At 48.8% G+C, this 19,282-nt stretch overlaps 1 protein-coding gene across 1 annotated transcript; it reads right to left on the bottom strand.

Annotated features, from left to right (window-relative positions):
• Positions 1-1,878: 1,878 nt before the first annotated feature.
• Positions 1,879-11,204, bottom strand: LOC144893678 (uncharacterized). Its single transcript, XM_078784995.1, has 2 exons — positions 10,369-11,204; positions 1,879-5,265 (listed from the first exon to the last, which is right to left on the bottom strand). The coding sequence occupies exon 2, from the start codon at positions 5,025-5,027 to the stop codon at positions 3,684-3,686; it is 1,344 nt and encodes a 447-aa protein (XP_078641121.1). The 5' UTR covers positions 5,028-5,265; positions 10,369-11,204; the 3' UTR covers positions 1,879-3,683.
• Positions 11,205-19,282: the final 8,078 nt, after the last annotated feature.

Genomic DNA, 19,282 nt, shown 5'->3' with positions numbered 1-19,282 from the left:
CACAGTATGATAGCCTCGAGGTGTGCACAGTATGATAGCCTTGAGGTGTGCACAGTATGATAGCCTTGAGGTGTGCACAGTATGATAGCCTCGAGGTGTGCACAGTATGATAGCCTCGAGGTGTGCACAGTATGATAGCCTCGAGGTGTGCACAGTATGATAGCCTTGAGGTGTGCACAGTATGATAGCCTTGAGGTGTGCACAGTATGATAGCCTCGAGGTGTGCACAGTATGATAGCCTCGAGGTGTGCACAGTATGATAGCCTTGAGGTGTGCACAGTATGATAGCCTCGAGGTGTGCACAGCAGGATAGCCTTGAGGTGTGCACAGCAGGATAGCCTCGAGGTGTGCACAGTATGATAGCATTGAGGTGTGCACAGCAGGATAGCCTTGAGGTGTGCACAGCAGGATAGCCTTGAGGTGTGCACAGCAGGATAGCCTTGATGTGTGCACAGTATGATAGCCTCGAGGTGTGCACAGTATGATAGCCTCGAGGTGTGCACAGTATGATAGCCTTGAGGTGTGCACAGTATGATAGCCTCGAGGTGTGCACAGTATGATAGCCTTGAGGTGTGCACAGTATGATAGCCTTGAGGTGTGCACAGTAGAATAGTCTCGAGGTGTGCACAGTAGGATAGCCTCGAGGTGTGCACAGTATGATAGCCTTGAGGTGTGCACAGCAGGACAGCCTTGAGGTGTGCACAGCAGGACAGCCTTGAGGTGTGCACAGCAGGACAGCCTTGAGGTGTGCACAGCAGGACAGCCTTGAGGTGTGCACAGTAGAATAGTCTCAAGGTGTGCACAACAGCATAGCCTCGAGGTATGCACAGCAGGATAGCCTCGAGGTGTGCACAGTAGGATAGCCTCGAGGTGTGCACAGTAGGATAGTCTCGAGGTGTGCACAGTAGGATAGCCTAGAGGTGTGCACAGTAGGATAGCCTAGAGGTGTGCACAGTAGGATAGTCTCGAGGTGTGTACAGTAGGATAGCCTCGAGGTGTGCACAGTAGGATAGCCTCGAGGTGTGTACAGTAGAATAGCCTCGAGGTGTGTACAGTAGGATAGCCTCGAGTTGTGCACAGTAGGATAGCCTCGAGGTGTGCACAGTAGAATAGTCTCGAGGTGTGCACAGTATGATAGCCTCGAGGTGTGCACAGTAGAATAGTCTCGAGGTGTGCACAGGAGGATAGCCTTGAGGTGTGCACAGTAGGATAGTCTCGAGGTGTGCACAGTAGGATAGCCTAGAGGTGTGCACAGTAGAATCGTCTCGAGGTGTGCACAGTAGGATAGCCTCGAGGTGTGCACAGTAGGATAGCCTCGAGGTGTGCACAGTAGGATAGCCTTGAGGTGTGCACAGTAGGATAGTCTCGAGGTGTGCACAGTAGGATAGTCTCGAGGTGTGCACAGTAGGATAGTCTCGAGGTGTGCACAGTAGGATAGCCTCGAGGTGTGCACAGTAGAATAGTCTCGAGGTGTGCACAGCAGGATAGCCTTGAGGTGTGCACAGTAGGATAGTCTCGAGGTGTGCACAGTAGGATAGCCTCGAGGTGTGCACAGCAGGATAGCCTTGAGGTGTGCACAGTAGGATAGCCTCGAAGTGTGCACAGCAGGATAGCCTTGAGGTGTGCACAGTAGGATAGCCTCGAGTTGTGCACAGTATGATAGCCTTGAGGTGTGCACAGCAGGATAGCCTTGAGGTGTGCACAGTAGGATAGCCTCGAGGTGTGCACAGTATGATAGCCTTGAGGTGTGCACAGCAGGATAGCCGAGAGGTGTGCACAGTAGAATCGTCTCGAGGTGTGCAGAGTATGATAGTCTCGAGGTGTGTATGTGAAGAAGCAGCTCTTCGTTTGGAAAAGAAGTCCACAAATAGCCTGAAAAATGACGCAGCTTTTTATTAAAACCAACTTATACAGATCCGGAGGAGACAAGACATCTACAGCAAGATCCAGCTTCATGCCACGTCAAGCCTTCCTGGAAACACATTGATTCTCATTCACTTATATATGAATACGATTATCAGAAAATCTCCGAGAGAACAAAGCGACTGGCGAGAGTCCCTCCCACCGTTATCCGCTGTTCGGGGGAGTCAGCCCTTCCTTATCATTCGGACCAAATGTTTCTCTGGGCTCCGAGAAAACAGAAATGTAACTCACAAAGAGAAGAGTGCATGCTTGGCCAAACAAACCCATATATTTTATGGGTTTGTTTACATGAGTAATTCAAAGCATGTTTATACAGAGTCATGCGTCGCTGTGATTAATACAAAATATATATGGTTAACGATAGGTTTATGTCTGCACTCTAAACATTCTACTAGCGTTACGCAAAATCACGCGCATGTGGGCGTGGTTTTACGACCGGCCTTATCTAGCCTCGAAAAAAGCACACGTATACAATTGTCCAGCATGACCTCAGCGAGCCTTTCCTCATCCAAAACTAAAACGAAGCAAAAACCCTTTATTAACTTTATGAAAATAGCATTTTTAAACAACATTTAAATCATAACACATTAGCAACCAACGTCTATAACTGAACTTTAGGCAATAACAAATCTACAACTTGACATTCCTTCCTCTTGTCTCGTCAAGACAAAGTATCTTAAGAGACAACGTGCCACATCGGGCTTTATTGAAAAATAATTGTGTAATGCGGGTATTGAAAAAATAATTGTGTAATGCGGGTATCTCCCAAGGGCATATCGTGCGCCCAAAGCGCCTCGCCCGTGCATTTGGCGAACGTGTCGTGTGGTGCGTGCTCGGAGCCTGAGGGCTCAGAACATGAAAGTCCATTAACGTTTCGGATCCACAACGAAGGTGTCTGGTCCAGATGAGGTTCTGCTCCGCCAGAGGGCCCGTCACCTCCCCTGCGGAACTTGCTCCCCCCACCCTTTGCAGACTCAGTCCTTGCAGATCTTCGAAGTTAATCAACGATCATGCCCATGAGGTCCCTCACGTGCTGCTGTTCTGGGGAATACATAGTATTGTCAGTATCTTGTGTCTCAATTTCCTGGTCAGGGTACAGAGCGAAAAATCCGATTCACTTGAAGCATTTGAACTTAATACATATGAAGCAAAGAGAGGAACTTCCTTTATGTCAAAGTCTCCCTTGGGCGCCTGGTCGGCTTGCGGGTCTAGGATATCCACGTCGGGTCCCTCGACCGCCAGACCCAGCGTCGCAATCAGATCCATAGTTGGGTCGGAAGGGGGCGTGCAGCTGTCAGCTTGTAATACATAAGCAGCGTTAGCCAGTACACGCAAGGGGTTTATAGCACAAGTATCACAGTCATCACATACACCGTTACAGGCAGCAGCCAGTTCCCACATGGGATCCGCACAAGTATCACAGTCATTACAAAATTCAATGCAATTTTCTGGAGCGCCGGTCGCAACTGCCTTGTTGAAGGACCCGTTCAGGTCGACGGCCTCTGTGGTCAGAGCCATAGTCGTTGTCGGCGGCTTCTTCACTTTCCATCCTGTAAAATACTTTCTCATACAGAGGAGGACTAGAGATTTCATTAGTGCCCCCCAAATTACTACCCCGATTATCACAGCCAGTGCGGTCAATAACCACTTCACTATGGTGCCCGTCCATCCCCGGAACCAGTCAGTGAGCCAGCTAAATGTATAAGAATTTTCGCGCGCGATCCGATCGATCGTCAGGGCGTGGCTAGTTTCCCTTAGTCTCACTTCTGCATCACCATTGTACGCATGTGAATCACCGTATCCAATAGTATGTCATGAGCCGTAGCGGTGTCGTTTGCCACCTTTTCTAGGGCCAAAGCCAATTTGTCTATCCGGAAACTATCCATGACTGTGCCCGCTCCTGGGAAGAAGAAACCAAACACCTTTTCCCATAGACTCCCGTGTAGTTTAGTGGTTCCATCTTCGTTCATGACTGACCTCTTATAACGCCTGTCCAAGGACTTTGGGTCTAGCTCATCCAGTATCTCAACGTCAGGAAGGACTGAACCCAGATAACATGTGCCCCCCCAATTATTTGGTAAATAGGGGTAAGCCTTGTCGCCGCATATAAACATTGTCCCATGGGGTGGGACCAGGTGGGTGGATAAGCACTGGAGTCCCTTTACCACCCCATTAATCCTACTAACCCCCCTAGAGAATGTTATAGCCGTTATGTTGTGGTTGCGTTTATCTTGCAGTACTATTCGTAATGTAATCCCCGAGCTCCCTTGTCCCAGCTTCCCGGGGAGAGTGTAGGCGCATTCTGATTCTCCCATACGCAAGTGGCCGGAACCCTGGAGGCAGACCCTACCTTTCTGTGGTTTGACCCAGACGGGGGCAGGCCTCTCGGCCACATGGGCAATCATTGGCGGGCGATAATTAAATTGTCGATTGCAACTCTTGCCGTTGTCAACCCCTTCTCTTTCCAGCGTGGTGACTAAACATGGGGAATCGATAGGTTGTGAGCAGAGGTCATTGAGGGACAAGGGTAGCACTATCATGTGTATTCCTGTGGTGCCTGCTTGGGGAAAGCGCATGCACGACCAGCAGTGTGTCCTATTTTGAATTGTTGCCACTTCCCTGGCCACTTTCCAATATGTGTTTTCACCCTTCTTTGGGGCCTTATTCTGGGGTTGTGGCGTGAGTATGTATTCGATGCATGGTATGTAGTTCTTTTCGCCACCGGCCGCGCCAGGGGTCCAGACGCTGCACCGGACCTGCATGGTCATGTCTTTCCCTAGGCGTGTGCGTGTTTGTAGCTTAAAATCAGGGGTTCCCCATTGGTATCCTGGTTGGGCCAAGGTCTTAATGCTAGCTTGCCCGTCTTCCCGGAACTCTCGTTGCTTTTGTAGTACCATGCCAACGCGTCCAGGCCCTGCCGACAGTGCTAGCCAATTTATGTTCACCCAATTTGTGTGCAGGGCTTTCTGTTCGAAACATGGTAGTGATACTCTTTGTCCCCATGTTACGGTGAGGTGTCGGGTTTCGTTTTCGCATCTATTGGAATCGGAGTTTCCCCTAGCTGCTGTCGCTATCAATAGTATTGTACCTATGATTAGGCCCATCCTTACTGTGGTTGCTGTGGTGTAGTGTCTGGTGCTTGTATGGCCAACTTACAGTGCGTGGCGTGGATCCACGAGGTCTTGCCCTCGCAAAAGACTGCCGTTGGTGTATTCAGCAACACCTGGACTGGTCCCTTCCACCTTGGTTCCAAGGCGTTCTTGCAGGTGAAGTGCTCCACGAACACCTGGTCTTTTCCTCTGGTGGAACACCTGGTCCACAAGTCTCCTGGGAACGCCTGGTCTACAGGTCTCCAATTCATAGATTCAATTCATTCAATTCATAGTTTCATAGAACACCTTTTCTCCAATTTCCTAATCCACTTTTTTTCAAGTGGATCCAATTTTATCCAATATTCAATTTTTAAATTCAATCCCATTTAATCCAGTCCAATTCAAATTAAATTCAATCCTTCTCTCAGCATCCCATTACCTGTTTCCAACATCAATAAAAATAAAATTATAAAATTAATAAAAATCAATCATCTCAAATCTCAAATCAAATCAAAAAATCAATAAAATAATAAAAATAAACGAAAATTACTTCAGCTAGAGTTTCAACTAGAATTAACACAAACAAACCACCGTTAACCTCCATTAACACAAACAAACCACCATTAACCTCCATTAACCTCCCCCTATTATTTATTTATTTTCACGAATAAACAAATAATAGAAATAACCTGGTCTACTTCCAATTTCAATTCTGGTCAGTTCTGGTGTCTGGTCACACACAATGTTTTCCTCACCCACTGTGATTCGCTCAAAATAGATTCTCACTGTTATGTCTGAAATTCGTCTCATGAAAACCCATTCAAGAGTCCGGTGTGACAGACAGCCAAACACATAGACACGCCGAAGACCCCAGGGTACCCATCAAACTAGCTTGTCCCCAGATCCACAACACAGCGAAACATGTAACTTTACTAAAATAATCACTTACTCATAACTAATACTCATAATAACTCATAATTACTTATGTAATTACTCATACCAATACTTACTTAAAATAATGTAATATCCCAATCTTCACCCCCTATGCAAATCGAAGCACCCCGGACGATCCACAACCAATATCAACCACTGTAGCCGTTTTCCCGACTCCAGGCAGCCACACGCAGCCACATACATCTCCATCCACGTCACACAAGACAACAGCCAACGAGTGTGTCCACCACACAGAAACCTTTGGCAATGCAACAACCGAACTCCCAGACAACCAACAACAAAACCCAATCCATCTCCATGGCTCATCAAGCAGTTCCAACTTAATCCAGCTTCACATACCGATTTCCCCAAAAACTCGTGAAACTTCACCCCCATTCTGGAAAAAACCCTGGACTAAACCCTGACACCCTAAATAACTTCAGACTCATCTCCAACCTACCCTTTCTGTCAAAAGTTTTGGAACGTGCTGTGGCCACTCAACTCAAACATCACCACTCTGCCAATAACCTGTATGAAACATCCCAATCCGGATTCTGCTCCAGCCACAGTACTGAAACTGTTCTCCTCAAAATCACCAGCGACCTTTTCTCTCCTCTGATGCCGGCAACCTCAACATTTTCATCCTCCTCACCTCAACGCCTCCTTTGACATCATCAATCACACCATCCTCCTCACCCTGTTTAGACCAGCTTGTGCCTATTAAACCCAAATCAGTTCACTCCCAAGCCCACAAGGACCACCTACTACTCTCAAATTATCCACTCTGGCTCCGGAATCCCAAAAGCACTCTTCTCTACAATAAACAAACTAAATAAACAAACTTTACAACGTGAACAAACTCCTCAGCGCCCTGGATACCACCACCTGTCATTCAGAGTAGACAACAGCATCTCCTTTCTGGCTTTCAGCATCTCCTTTCTCCTTTCTGGCATCCAAATAAAATTCTGGCTTCAAATCAACTTCCTCGAACTTAACTATGATAAATCTAAATTAATCTTCGTTTGCCCAAAACCACCCATAACTTTGCCCCCAACATCGATGGTTTCCCAGTATCCACCTTTTATGAATTTTATGAATCTTCTCATTATTCGAAAGTTTACAAAATGTTCCAAATCTGTATATTATTTTCTACTGTGGTTATATTAAACCATTATTTTACAAAATCCAACTTTCAATAAACTGGAAAATGCTTCGCCATGGAATAGTCCACCACTCATATAAATAATCATAAGAGTTCTGCGAAACATCTCCATCTTTAAAACTTAGCCAACCAATTTTAAACCACATGTTTTCCCCCCAAAAAACAAGTCACATTCTTTGTATATTGCCAACATTGTTCATCGTTTAAGTATCATCCAGAACTAAATTTTTTTTTATAAACCGTCAATTTGTAGATGCATTTATTTATATCCCATTAACCCAAGAACTCTCAATTGCTTGGTTATATTTTAGTAATGTCATATATCCATATTTCCTTTCCAAAATGTTCCTGATATACACATTAATCCCATCTGTCTTTGTTTCCAGATGAACTCAAATCAGGAAATCAACACAAATCCTTATTACCTCCAATCAATCACACTGCACATCATTCCCCGTCCTTGATGGATAATTTTACATCCAGATGGGCACAGCATCCCGTTTTTGGCGACCCAGCCCTGAAACAAGCCCCTGGACTCCTTGCAGGCTGGACCAAAACCCCTGGACGAAGTTGCATCCCAGTACTGACTCTGCTGCCTTCTTGCAAACCACTTCAACTCCATGAATTTTACATGTTTCGTGAACAGAACAAAGCCCTCTGTAATCGTCAGATTGAACCTGCCCCAAACCCGTCCATATAAACTCCATTGTTGTCCTATCCATCTCTCTGTGTTATATTTACATTTTGTGACTCACAGCTCCACATCGCAAAATGCTAGCTTCTACGAATCCAACAACCGTATAACTCCACAGACAGGCAAACACAACCACATCCTCCTCGCGCCCACACCTTGGCACAAGCCACACCACATACCGACAGTTGAAACCTCGATATTCCTCTTTCCTCGGATAAGCGTTCTGTTGAAAACGTGACATTTCTGCTCAAATTATTGAATTTTAATAACTTAACCTTACCAGCATCGCTCGCCAGCAAACCCTTTGTCCGGCGCATCGATCAACACAAATCCTTCGATGCATCTTCCAGCCGCCACTCCGCACTGTACCTCACTTACTGTTACTGTATGAACAAGACTTCCTGTTGGAACTTGTCACCGGAAATTAATTACTCTGTCTTGAAATCGTTTATTTTAGCGTTTAGAAAATCATTCTAGAAATCGAATTTAGTTTGGAAATCGTTTCTTCCCCTTATATAAATCCATTTTAAATAACGTATTCCTTTTGTGACATTGCATGGCATGTATGTCGCAGGTGCCCACTATTCTGACATGGCTCGTCTGACATGAACGTCCGACATCCAGCGTCCGACATTCAGCAAAGTCGCAATGACCCACAATGCATTTGGGCACACATCCTCCTCTGAGAGTGGGCGAGTTATCGCCGGCACTCTGAGCAAATCTCATACAGCACACCCGTGACTCGCGGCTCGCTCGGCTCCTGCCCGAACGCACAATATCCCTCTACCCAAACTTCCACGGAGCCGCACGGCGGAAACACAGGTTTGTACCACACTTTAATTAAACGAACATCGCCAGGATTCTCGGATAGACGTTAATTTCACAACACACATGACAAAGATCCGATTTAAATTCAGAGATCGCCGATCGACCTGGCACAACCATCTCAACGCGACGACGCCACGCCGCCCCCCGTCTTGGCGCGCACCCTCGTGCCTCCACACGAATCCCAACACTCCCTGCACGCCGCTCTATTCGCGTTCACGGCGGGGTTTACCTCACGTTGGGACATGCAGTCGGCTGTCATAACATAGAGCTGTCATAACAAATCTACGACCTGACATGTAGTGAGCTGTCAGAACATTGAGCTGTCAGAACTCATCCCTAGCTCGTAAACATCGCAAAAAAACAGGATCTCCGACGCTCCACCTCCCTGACCCAAAATGCACTATATGACACCAACTCCAAAGGTGAGCTGCCTCAGCGATACATCCCACACATACAATCCACAATATCTGCCATTGAATGAACTCTTCAATTCAAGTAAAACACACATATTGATTCGAATTCTGAATTTAGTTCAACAAATTCCAAATCTCCGTCCGACTGCCACTCGAAAGAAAAAAAACAGCCCATCCTGCAACCATCTCCAAGAAACCGCTTCATATCAACAGTAGGTCGACAAGGGCACTCCGAGTGCTTTCCTGACCCGATTTATATCAATTCGCTTCCCAAACAACTCCCAAACAGATGACAGACAAATACATTGGCCAGATACACACGTCAATTAACATCCCAATATACATTCATTCCTCATTCATATACTCATATAAGTCTCCCAGACTTTGCGCGAAACTCAGATCGACTCAAATCATGCCTTTCTCCAGCCACTCCCAAACAATCTTTGCTCATTCATGTTACGTCTCTCATTCAAGGAAAAGGATTTTTGGGACGGGTTGGACGGGGGTGGGTTGAGGTGAAAAAAGGGAAGGCAGGGCGGGGTGTTGGGGTGTTGCCTAGAGCCCCGGGACTGAGCTCAGGTCTTGGGGGGTTGGGGGGTCTTGGTCTGGTATCTGGTCCAGCGGCATCACTCGCTGTTTTACTTGTTTAACTGCTTACTTACTTGTCCTCTGGCCAGGGATTATTTAAATCTTTAGTTAACACAGCCCAGTCCTTTAATGGTCTTACCGCGGCAAAATGATGCCTCTTAAACATGAAAGATGCCGGGGTTCCCTTAAGGGGTTCCCTTTCTTTCATTAGCTTGCTTCCCATCTTATTGCTCTGGGCTGATCCTTCCTGGAAAGTTCTCGGCCTGGCTCAACCTTTACGGCTGTCCGACCTCACTTTTCCCCCTTCCCTTGTACCGAACGTTATCTTCACCGATATCCTGCGCAAATCCTTTTACTGGCCATGTTCCTATGGCCCTCTTAAGTTAGCCACAGCCCTTCGTTCCCTGGCATGCAATGGCATACCCCATCTTGTCTCTGGGCTGTTCCTTCCTGGAAAAATCTTGGCCACCTGGCTCCAGCCTATATGGCTGTCCGACCTCATTTTCCCCTCCTGGTGCTAACTGTAACTTTAAGCTTACTGTTAAGTCCTTACTGGTATCCTTACTTGTTTATCCTGGCTTTAACAAAGCCACGTCATTCTGAGGCCTAAAATGAGCCTTTACTTACAATTTCTGTTCGAGTGCAGGCAGCGCGGAAGACAAGGAGACTGAACCCGCTCGAGGGAGGAAGGTACGAATTTGGAATAATAGCCCTCTGATATAAAACAACTCCCACCTTTAATCAAATCCGCGTGCCGGCGCCGGCCTCAGGCAGCCTTCCTCCTGTCCCTCGGGCTCCGTTTCCCGTCGTCCGGTGCTGACCCCACTCCTGGTACCATCTGTGAAGAAGCAGCTCTTCGTTTGGAAAAGAAGTCCACAAATAGCCTGAAAAATGACGCAGCTTTTTATTAAAACCAACTTATACAGATCCGGAGGAGACAAGACATCTACAGCAAGATCCAGCTTCATGCCACGTCAAGCCTTCCTGGAAACACATTGATTCTCATTCACTTATATATGAATACGATTATCAGAAAATCTCCGAGAGAACAAAGCGACTGGCGAGAGTCCCTCCCACCGTTATCCGCTGTTCGGGGGAGTCAGCCCTTCCTTATCATTCGGACCAAATGTTTCTCTGGGCTCCGAGAAAACAGAAATGTAACTCACAAAGAGAAGAGTGCATGCTTGGCCAAACAAACCCATATATTTTATGGGTTTGTTTACATGAGTAATTCAAAGCATGTTTATACAGAGTCATGCGTCGCTGTGATTAATACAAAATATATATGGTTAACGATAGGTTTATGTCTGCACTCTAAACATTCTACTAGCGTTACGCAAAATCACGCGCATGTGGGCGTGGTTTTACGACCGGCCTTATCTAGCCTCGAAAAAAGCACACGTATACAATTGTCCAGCATGACCTCAGCGAGCCTTTCCTCATCCAAAACTAAAACGAAGCAAAAACCCTTTATTAACTTTATGAAAATAGCATTTTTAAACAACATTTAAATCATAACACATTAGCAACCAACGTCTATAACTGAACTTTAGGCAATAACAAATCTACAACTTGACATGTACAGTAGGATAGCCTCGAGGTGTGCACAGTAGGATAGCCTCGAGGGGTGCACCGTAGGATAGCCTTGAGGTGTGCACAGCAGGATAGCCTTGAGGTGTGCACAGCAGGATAGCCTTGAGGTGTGCACAGCAGGATAGCCTTGAGGTGTGCACAGTAGGATAGCCTCGAAGTGTGCACAGCAGGATAGCCTTGAGGTGTGCACAGTAGGATAGCCTCGAGGTGTGCACAGTAGGATAGCCTCGAGGTGTGCACAGTATGATAGCCTCGAGGTGTGCACAGCAGGATAGCCTTGAGGTGTGCACAGTAGGATAGCCTCGAGGTGTGCACAGTATGATAGCCTTGAGGTGTGCACAGCAGGATAGCCTTGAGGTGTGCACAGCAGGATAGCCTTGAGGTGTGCACAGCAGGATAGCCTTGAGGTGTGCACAGCAGGATAGCCTTGAGGTGTGCACAGTAGGATAGCCTCGAGGTGTGCACAGTATGATAGCCTTGAGGTGTGCACAGTATGATAGCCTCGAGGTGTGCACAGTATGATAGCCTCGAGGTGTGCACAGTATGATAGCCTCGAGGTGTGCACAGTATGATAGCCTCGAGGTGTGCACAGTATGATAGCCTTGAGGTGTGCACAGTATGATAGCCTTGAGGTGTGCACAGTATGATGGCCTCGAGGTGTGCACAGTATGATAGCCTCGAGGTGTGCACAGTATGATAGCCTTGAGGTGTGCACAGTATGATAGCCTTGAGGTGTGCACAGTATGATAGCCTTGAGGTGTGCACAGTATGATAGCCTTGAGGTGTGCACAGTATGATAGCCTCGAGTTGTGCACAGTATGATAGCCTCGAGGTGTGCACAGTATGATAGCCTTGAGGTGTGCACAGTAGGATAGCTTGGAGGTGTGCACAGCAGGATAGCCTTGAGGTGTGCACAGCAGGATAGCCTTGAGGTGTGCACAGTATGATAGCCTCGAGGTGTGCACAGCAGGATAGCCTTGAGGTGTGCACAGTAGACTAGTCTCAATGTGTGCACAGTATGATAGCCTTGATGTGTGCACAGCAGGATAGCCTCGAGGTGTGCACAGTATGATAGCCTTGAGGTGTGCACAGCAGGATAGCCTTGAGGTGTGCACAGCAGGATAGCCTTGAGGTGTGCACAGTAGAATAGTCTCAAGGTGTGCACAGTATGATAGCCTTGAGGTGTGCACAGTATGATAGCCTTGAGGTGTGCACAGTAGAATAGTCTCAAGGTGTGCACAGTAGGATAGCCTCGAGGTGTGCACAGTATGATAGCCTTGAGGTGTGCACAGCAGGACAGCCTTGAGGTGTGCACAGCACGACAGCCTTGAGGTGTGCACAGTAGGATAGCCTTGAGGTGTGCACAGTATGATAGCCTTGAGGTGTGCACAGCAGGATAGCCTTGAGGTGTGCACAGCAGGATATCCTTGAGGTGTGCACAGCAGGATAGCCTTGAGGTGTGCACAGCAGGATAGCCTTGAGGTGTGCACTGTATGATAGCCTTGAGGTGTGCACAGCAGGATAGCATTGTGCACAGCAGGATAGCCTTGAGGTGTGCACAGCAGGATAGCCTTGATGTGTGCACAGTATGATAGCCTCGAGGTGTGCACAGTACGATAGCCTCGAGGTGTGCACAGTATGATAGCCTTGAGGTGTGCACAGTATGATAGCCTTGAGGTGTGCACAGTAGAATAGTCTCAAGGTGTGCACAGTATGATAGCCTCGAGGTGTGCACAACAGGATAGCCTTGAGGTATGCACAGCAGGATAGCTTTGAGGTGTGCACAGCATGATAGCCTTGAGGGGTGCACAGTATGATAGCCTTGAGGTGTGCACAGCAGGATCGCCTTGAGGTGTGCACAGCAGGATAGCCTTGAGGTGTGCACAGCAGGATAGCCTTGAGGTGTGCACAGCAGGATAGCCTTGAGGCGTGCACAGCAGGATAGCCTTGAGGTGTGCACAGCAAGATAGCCTTGATGTGTGCACAGTATGATAGCCTTGAGGTGTGCACAGTAGAATCGTCTCGAGGTGTGCAGAGTATGATAGCCTCGAAGGGTGCACAGTAGGATAGTCTCGAGGTGTGTACAGTAGGATAGCCTCGAGGTGTGCACAGTAGGATAGTCTCGAGGTGTGCACAGTAGGATAGTCTCGAGGTATGCACAGTAGGATAGTCTCGAGGTGTGCACAGTAGGATAGCCTCGAGGTGTGCACAGTAGGATAGCCTAGAGGAGTGCACAGTAGAATCGTCTCGAGGTGTGCAGAGTATGATAGCCTCGAGGTGTGCACAGTAGGATAGCTTGGAGGTGTGCACAGTAGGATAGTCTCGAGGTGTGTACAGTAGCATAGCCTCGAGGTGTGCACAGTAGGATAGCCTCGAGGTGTGCACAGTAGGATAGCCTCGAGGTGTGCACAGTAGGATAGTCTCGAGGTGTGCACAGTAGGATAGCCTAGAGGTGTGCACAGTAGGATAGCCTAGAGGTGTGCACAGTAGGATAGTCTCGAGGTGTGTACAGTAGGATAGCCTTGAGGTGTGCACAGTAGGATAGCCTCGAGGTGTGTACAGTAGAATAGCCTCGAGGTGTGTACAGTAGGATAGCCTCGAGGTGTGCACAGTAGGATAGCCTCGAGGTGTGCACAGTAGGATAGCCTCGAGGTGTGCACAGTAGGATAGCCTCGAGGTGTGCACAGTAGGATAGCCTTGAGGTGTGCACAGTAGGATAGTCTCTAGGTGTGCACAGTAGGATAGTCTCGAGGTGTGCACAGTAGGATAGTCTCTAGGTGTGCACAGTAGGATAGTCTCGAGGTGTGCACAGTAGGATAGTCTCGAGGTGTGCACAGTAGGATAGCCTCGAGGTGTGCACAGTAGAATAGTCTCGAGGTGTGCACAGTAGGATAGCCTTGAGGTGTGCACAGTAGGATAGTCTCGAGGTGTGCACAGTAGGATAGCCGAGAGGTGTGCACAGTAGAATCGTCTCGAGGTGTGCAGAGTATGATAGTATCGAGGTGTGTACAGTAGGATAGCCTCGAGGTGTGCACAGTATGATAGCCTTGAGGTGTGCACAGTATGATAGCCTCGAGGTGTGCACAGTATGATAGCCTCGAGGTGTGCACAGTATGATAGCCTCGAGGTGTGCACAGTATGATAGCCTTGAGGTGTGCACAGTATGATAGCCTTGATGTGTGCACAGTATGATAGCCTCGAGGTGTGCACAGTATGATAGCCTCGAGGTGTGCACAGTATGATAGCCTTGAGGTGTGCACAGTATGATAGCCTCGAGGTGTACACAGCAGGATAGCCTCGAGGTGTGCACAGTATGATAGCCTCGAGGTGTGCACAGTATGATAGCCTTGAGGTGTGCACAGTATGATAGCCTTGATGTGTGCACAGTATGATAGCCTCGAGGTGTGCACAGTATGATAGCCTCGAGGTGTGCACAGTATGATAGCCTTGAGGTGTGCACGGTATGATAGCCTCGAGGTGTGCACAGTATGATAGCCTCGAGGTGTACACAGTAGGATAGCCTCGAGGTGTGCACAGTAGGATAGCCTCGAGGTGTGCACAGTAGGATAGCCTTGAGGTGTGCACAGTAGGATAGTCTCTAGGTGTGCACAGTAGGATAGTCTCGAGGTGTGCACAGTAGGATAGTCTCTAGGTGTGCACAGTAGGATAGTCTCGAGGTGTGCACAGTAGGATAGTCTCGAGGTGTGCACAGTAGGATAGCCTCGAGGTGTGCACAGTAGAATAGTCTCGAGGTGTGCACAGTAGGATAGCCTTGAGGTGTGCACAGTAGGATAGTCTCGAGGTGTGCACAGTAGGATAGCCGAGAGGTGTGCACAGTAGAATCGTCTCGAGGTGTGCAGAGTATGATAGTATCGAGGTGTGTACAGTAGGATAGCCTCGAGGTGTGCACAGTATGATAGCCTTGAGGTGTGCACAGTATGATAGCCTCGAGGTGTGCACAGTATGATAGCCTCGAGGTGTGCACAGTATGATAGCCTCGAGGTGTGCACAGTATGATAGCCTTGAGGTGTGCACAGTATGATAGCCTTGATGTGTGCACAGTATGATAGCCTCGAGGTGTGCACAGTATGATAGCCTCGAGGTGTGCACAGTATGATAGCCTTGAGGTGTGCACAGTATGATAGCCTCGAGGTGTACACAGCAGGATAGCCTTGAGGTGTGCACAGCAGGATAGCCTCGAGGTGTGCACAGTATGATAGCATTGAGGTGTGCACAGCAGGATAGCCTTGAGGTGTGCACAGCAGGATAGCTTTGAGGTGTGCACAGCAGGATAGCCTTGATGTGTGCACAGCAGGATAGCTTTGAGGTGTGCACAGCAGGATAGCCTTGATGTGTGCACAGTATGATAGCCTTGATGTGTGCACAGTATGATAGCCTCGAGGTGTGCACAGTAGGATAGCCTCGAGTTGTGCACAGTAGGATAGCCTCGAGGTGTGCACAGTAGAATAGTCTCGAGGTGTGCACAGTATGATAGCCTTGAGGTGTGCACAGTAGAATAGTCTCGAGGTGTGCACAGAAGGATAGCCTCGAGGTGTGCACAGTATGATAGCCTTGAGGTGTGCACAGCAGGACAGCCTTGAGGTGTGCACAGCAGGACAGCCTTGAGGTGTGCACAGCAGGACAGCCTTGAGGTGTGCACAGTAGAATAGTCTCGAGGTGTGCACAGTATGATAGCCTCGAGGTGTGCACAGTAGAATAGTCTCGAGGTGTGCACAGGAGGATAGCCTTGAGGTGTGCACAGTAGGATAGTCTCGAGGTGTGCACAGTAGGATAGCCTAGAGGTGTGCACAGTAGAATCGTCTCGAGGTGTGCACAGTAGGATAGCCTCGAGGTGTGCACAGTAGGATAGCCTCGAGGTGTGCACAGTAGGATAGCCTTGAGGTGTGCACAGTAGGATAGTCTCGAGGTGTGCACAGTAGGATAGTCTCGAGGTGTGCACAGTAGGATAGTCTCGAGGTGTGCACAGTAGGATAGCCTCGAGGTGTGCACAGTAGAATAGTCTCGAGGTGTGCACAGCAGGATAGCCTTGAGGTGTGCACAGTAGGATAGTCTCGAGGTGTGCACAGTAGGATAGCCGAGAGGTGTGCACAGTAGAATCGTCTCGAGGTGTGCAGAGTATGATAGTCTCGAGGTGTGTACAGTAGGATAGCCTCGAGGTGTGCACAGTAGGATAGCCTCGAGGGGTGCACAGTAGGATAGCCTCGAGGTGTGCACAGCAGGATAGCCTTGAGGTGTGCACAGCAGGATAGCCTTGAGGTGTGCACAGTAGGATAGCCTCGAAGTGTGCACAGCAGGATAGCCTTGAGGTGTGCACAGTAGGATAGCCTCGAGTTGTGCACAGTATGATAGCCTTGAGGTGTGCACAGCAGGATAGCCTTGAGGTGTGCACAGTAGGATAGCCTCGAGGTGTGCACAGTATGATAGCCTTGGCCCTTGAGGTGTGCACAGCAGGATAGCCGAGAGGTGTGCACAGTAGAATCGTCTCGAGGTGTGCAGAGTATGATAGTCTCGAGGTGTGTACAGTAGGATAGCCTCGAAGTGTGCACAGTAGGATAGCCTCGAGGGGTGCACCGTAGGATAGCCTTGAGGTGTGCACAGCAGGATAGCCTTGAGGTGTGCACAGCAGGATAGCCTTGAGGTGTGCACAGCAGGATAGCCTTGAGGTGTGCACAGTAGGATAGCCTCGAAGTGTGCACAGCAGGATAGCCTTGAGGTGTGCACAGTAGGATAGCCTCGAGGTGTGCACAGTATGATAGCCTCGAGGTGTGCACAGCAGGATAGCCTTGAGGTGTGCACAGTAGGATAGCCTCGAGGTGTGCACAGTATGATAGCCTTGAGGTGTGCACAGCAGGATAGCCTTGAGGTGTGCACAGTATGATAGCCTTGAGGTGTGCACAGTATGATAGCCTTGAGGTGTGCACAGTATGATGGCCTCGAGGTGTGCACAGTATGATAGCCTCGAGGTGTGCACAGTATGATAGCCTTGAGGTGTGCACAGTATGATAGCCTTGAGGTGTGCACAGTATGATGGCCTCGAGGTGTGCACAGTATGATAGCCTCGAGGTGTGCACAGTATGATAGCCTTGAGGTGTGCACAGTATGATAGCCTTGAGGTGTGCACAGTATGATAGCCTTGAGGTGTGCACAGTATGATAGCCTTGAGGTGTGCACAGTATGATAGCCTCGAGTTGTGCACAGTATGATAGCCTCGAGGTGTGCACGGTATGATAGCCTTGAGGTGTGCACAGTAGGATAGCTTGGAGGTGTGCACAGCAGGATAGCCTTGAGGTGTGCACAGCAGGATAGCCTCGAGGTGTGCACAGTATGATAGCCTCGAGGTGTGCACAGCAGGATAGCCTTGAGGTGTGCACAGTAGACTAGTCTCAATGTATGCACAGTATGATAGCCTTGATGTGTGCACAGCAGGATAGCCTCGAGGTGTGCACAGTATGATAGCCTTGAGGTGTGCACAGCAGGATAGCCTTGAGGTGTGCACAGCAGGATAGCCTTGAGGTGTGCACAGTAGAATAGTCTCAAGGTGTGCACAGTATGATAGCCTTGAGGTGTGCACAGTATGATAGCCTTGAGGTGTGCACAGTAGAATAGTCTCAAGGTGTGCACAGTAGGATAGCCTCGAGGTGTGCACAGTATGATAGCCTTGAGGTGTGCACAGCAGGACAGCCTTGAGGTGTGCACAGCACGACAGCCTTGAGGTGTGCACAGTAGGATAGCCTTGAGGTGTGCACAGTATGATAGCCTTGAGGTGTGCACAGCAGGATAACCTTGAGGTGTGCACAGCAGGATATCCTTGAGGTGTGCACAGCAGGATAGCCTTGAGGTGTGCACAGCAGGATAGTCTTGAGGTGTGCACTGTATGATAGCCTTGAGGTGTGCACAGCAGGATAGCATTGAGTTGTGCACAGCAGGATAGCCTGAGGTGTGCACAGCAGGATAGCCTTGATGTGTGCACAGTATGATAGCCTCGAGGTGTGCACAGTACGATAGCCTCGAGGTGTGCACAGTATGATAGCCTTGAGGTGTGCACAGTATGATAGCCTCGAGGTGTGCACAGTATGATAGCCTTGAGGTGTGCACAGTATGATAGCCTTGAGGTGTGCACAGTAGAATAGTCTCAAGGTGTGCACAGTAGGATAGCCTCGAGGTGTGCACAGTATGATAGCCTTGAGGTGTGCACAGCAGGACAGCCTTGAGGTGTGCACAGCAGGACAGCCTTGAGGTGTGCATAGTAGAATAGTCTCAAGGTGTGCACAGTATGATAGCCTCGAGGTGTGCACAACAGGATAGCCTTGAGGTATGCACAGCAGGATAGCTTTGAGGTGTGCACAGCAGGATAGCCTTGAGGGGTGCACAGTATGATAGCCTTGAGGGGTGCACAGTATGATAGCCTTGAGGTGTGCACAGCAGGATCGCCTTGAGGTGTGCACAGCAGGATAGCCTTGAGGTGTGCACAGCAGGATAGCCTTGAGGTGTGCACAGCAGGATAGCCTTGAGGCGTGCACAGCAGGATAGCCTTGAGGTGTGCACAGCAAGATAGCCTTGATGTGTGCACAGTATGATAGCCTTGAGGTGTGCACAGTAGAATCGTCTCGAGGTGTGCAGAGTATGATAGCCTCGAAGGGTGCACAGTAGGATAGTCTCGAGGTGTGTACAGTAGGATAGCCTCGAGGTGTGCACAGTAGGATAGTCTCGAGGTGTGCACAGTAGGATAGTCTCGAGGTGTGCACAGTAGGATAGTCTCGAGGTGTGCACAGTAGGATAGCCTCGAGGTGTGCACAGTAGGATAGCCTAGAGGAGTGCACAGTAGAATCGTCTCGAGGTGTGCAGAGTATGATAGCCTCGAGGTGTGCACAGTAGGATAGCTTGGAGGTGTGCACAGTAGGATAGTCTCGAGGTGTGTACAGTAGCATAGCCTCGAGGTGTGCACAGTATGATAGCCTCGAGGTGTGCACAGTAGGATAGCCTCGAGGTGTGCACAGTAGGATAGTCTCGAGGTGTGCACAGCAGGATAGCCTAG

The sequence above is a fragment of the Myxine glutinosa genome, chromosome 1, assembly GCF_964187855.1.
Source record: "Myxine glutinosa chromosome 1, kmMyxGlut1.1, whole genome shotgun sequence".
Lineage (NCBI taxonomy): Eukaryota > Metazoa > Chordata > Myxini > Myxiniformes > Myxinidae > Myxine > Myxine glutinosa.
Note: the sequence above shows the minus strand (reverse complement) of the source record. Positions and strands in the feature narration are given on the sequence as shown.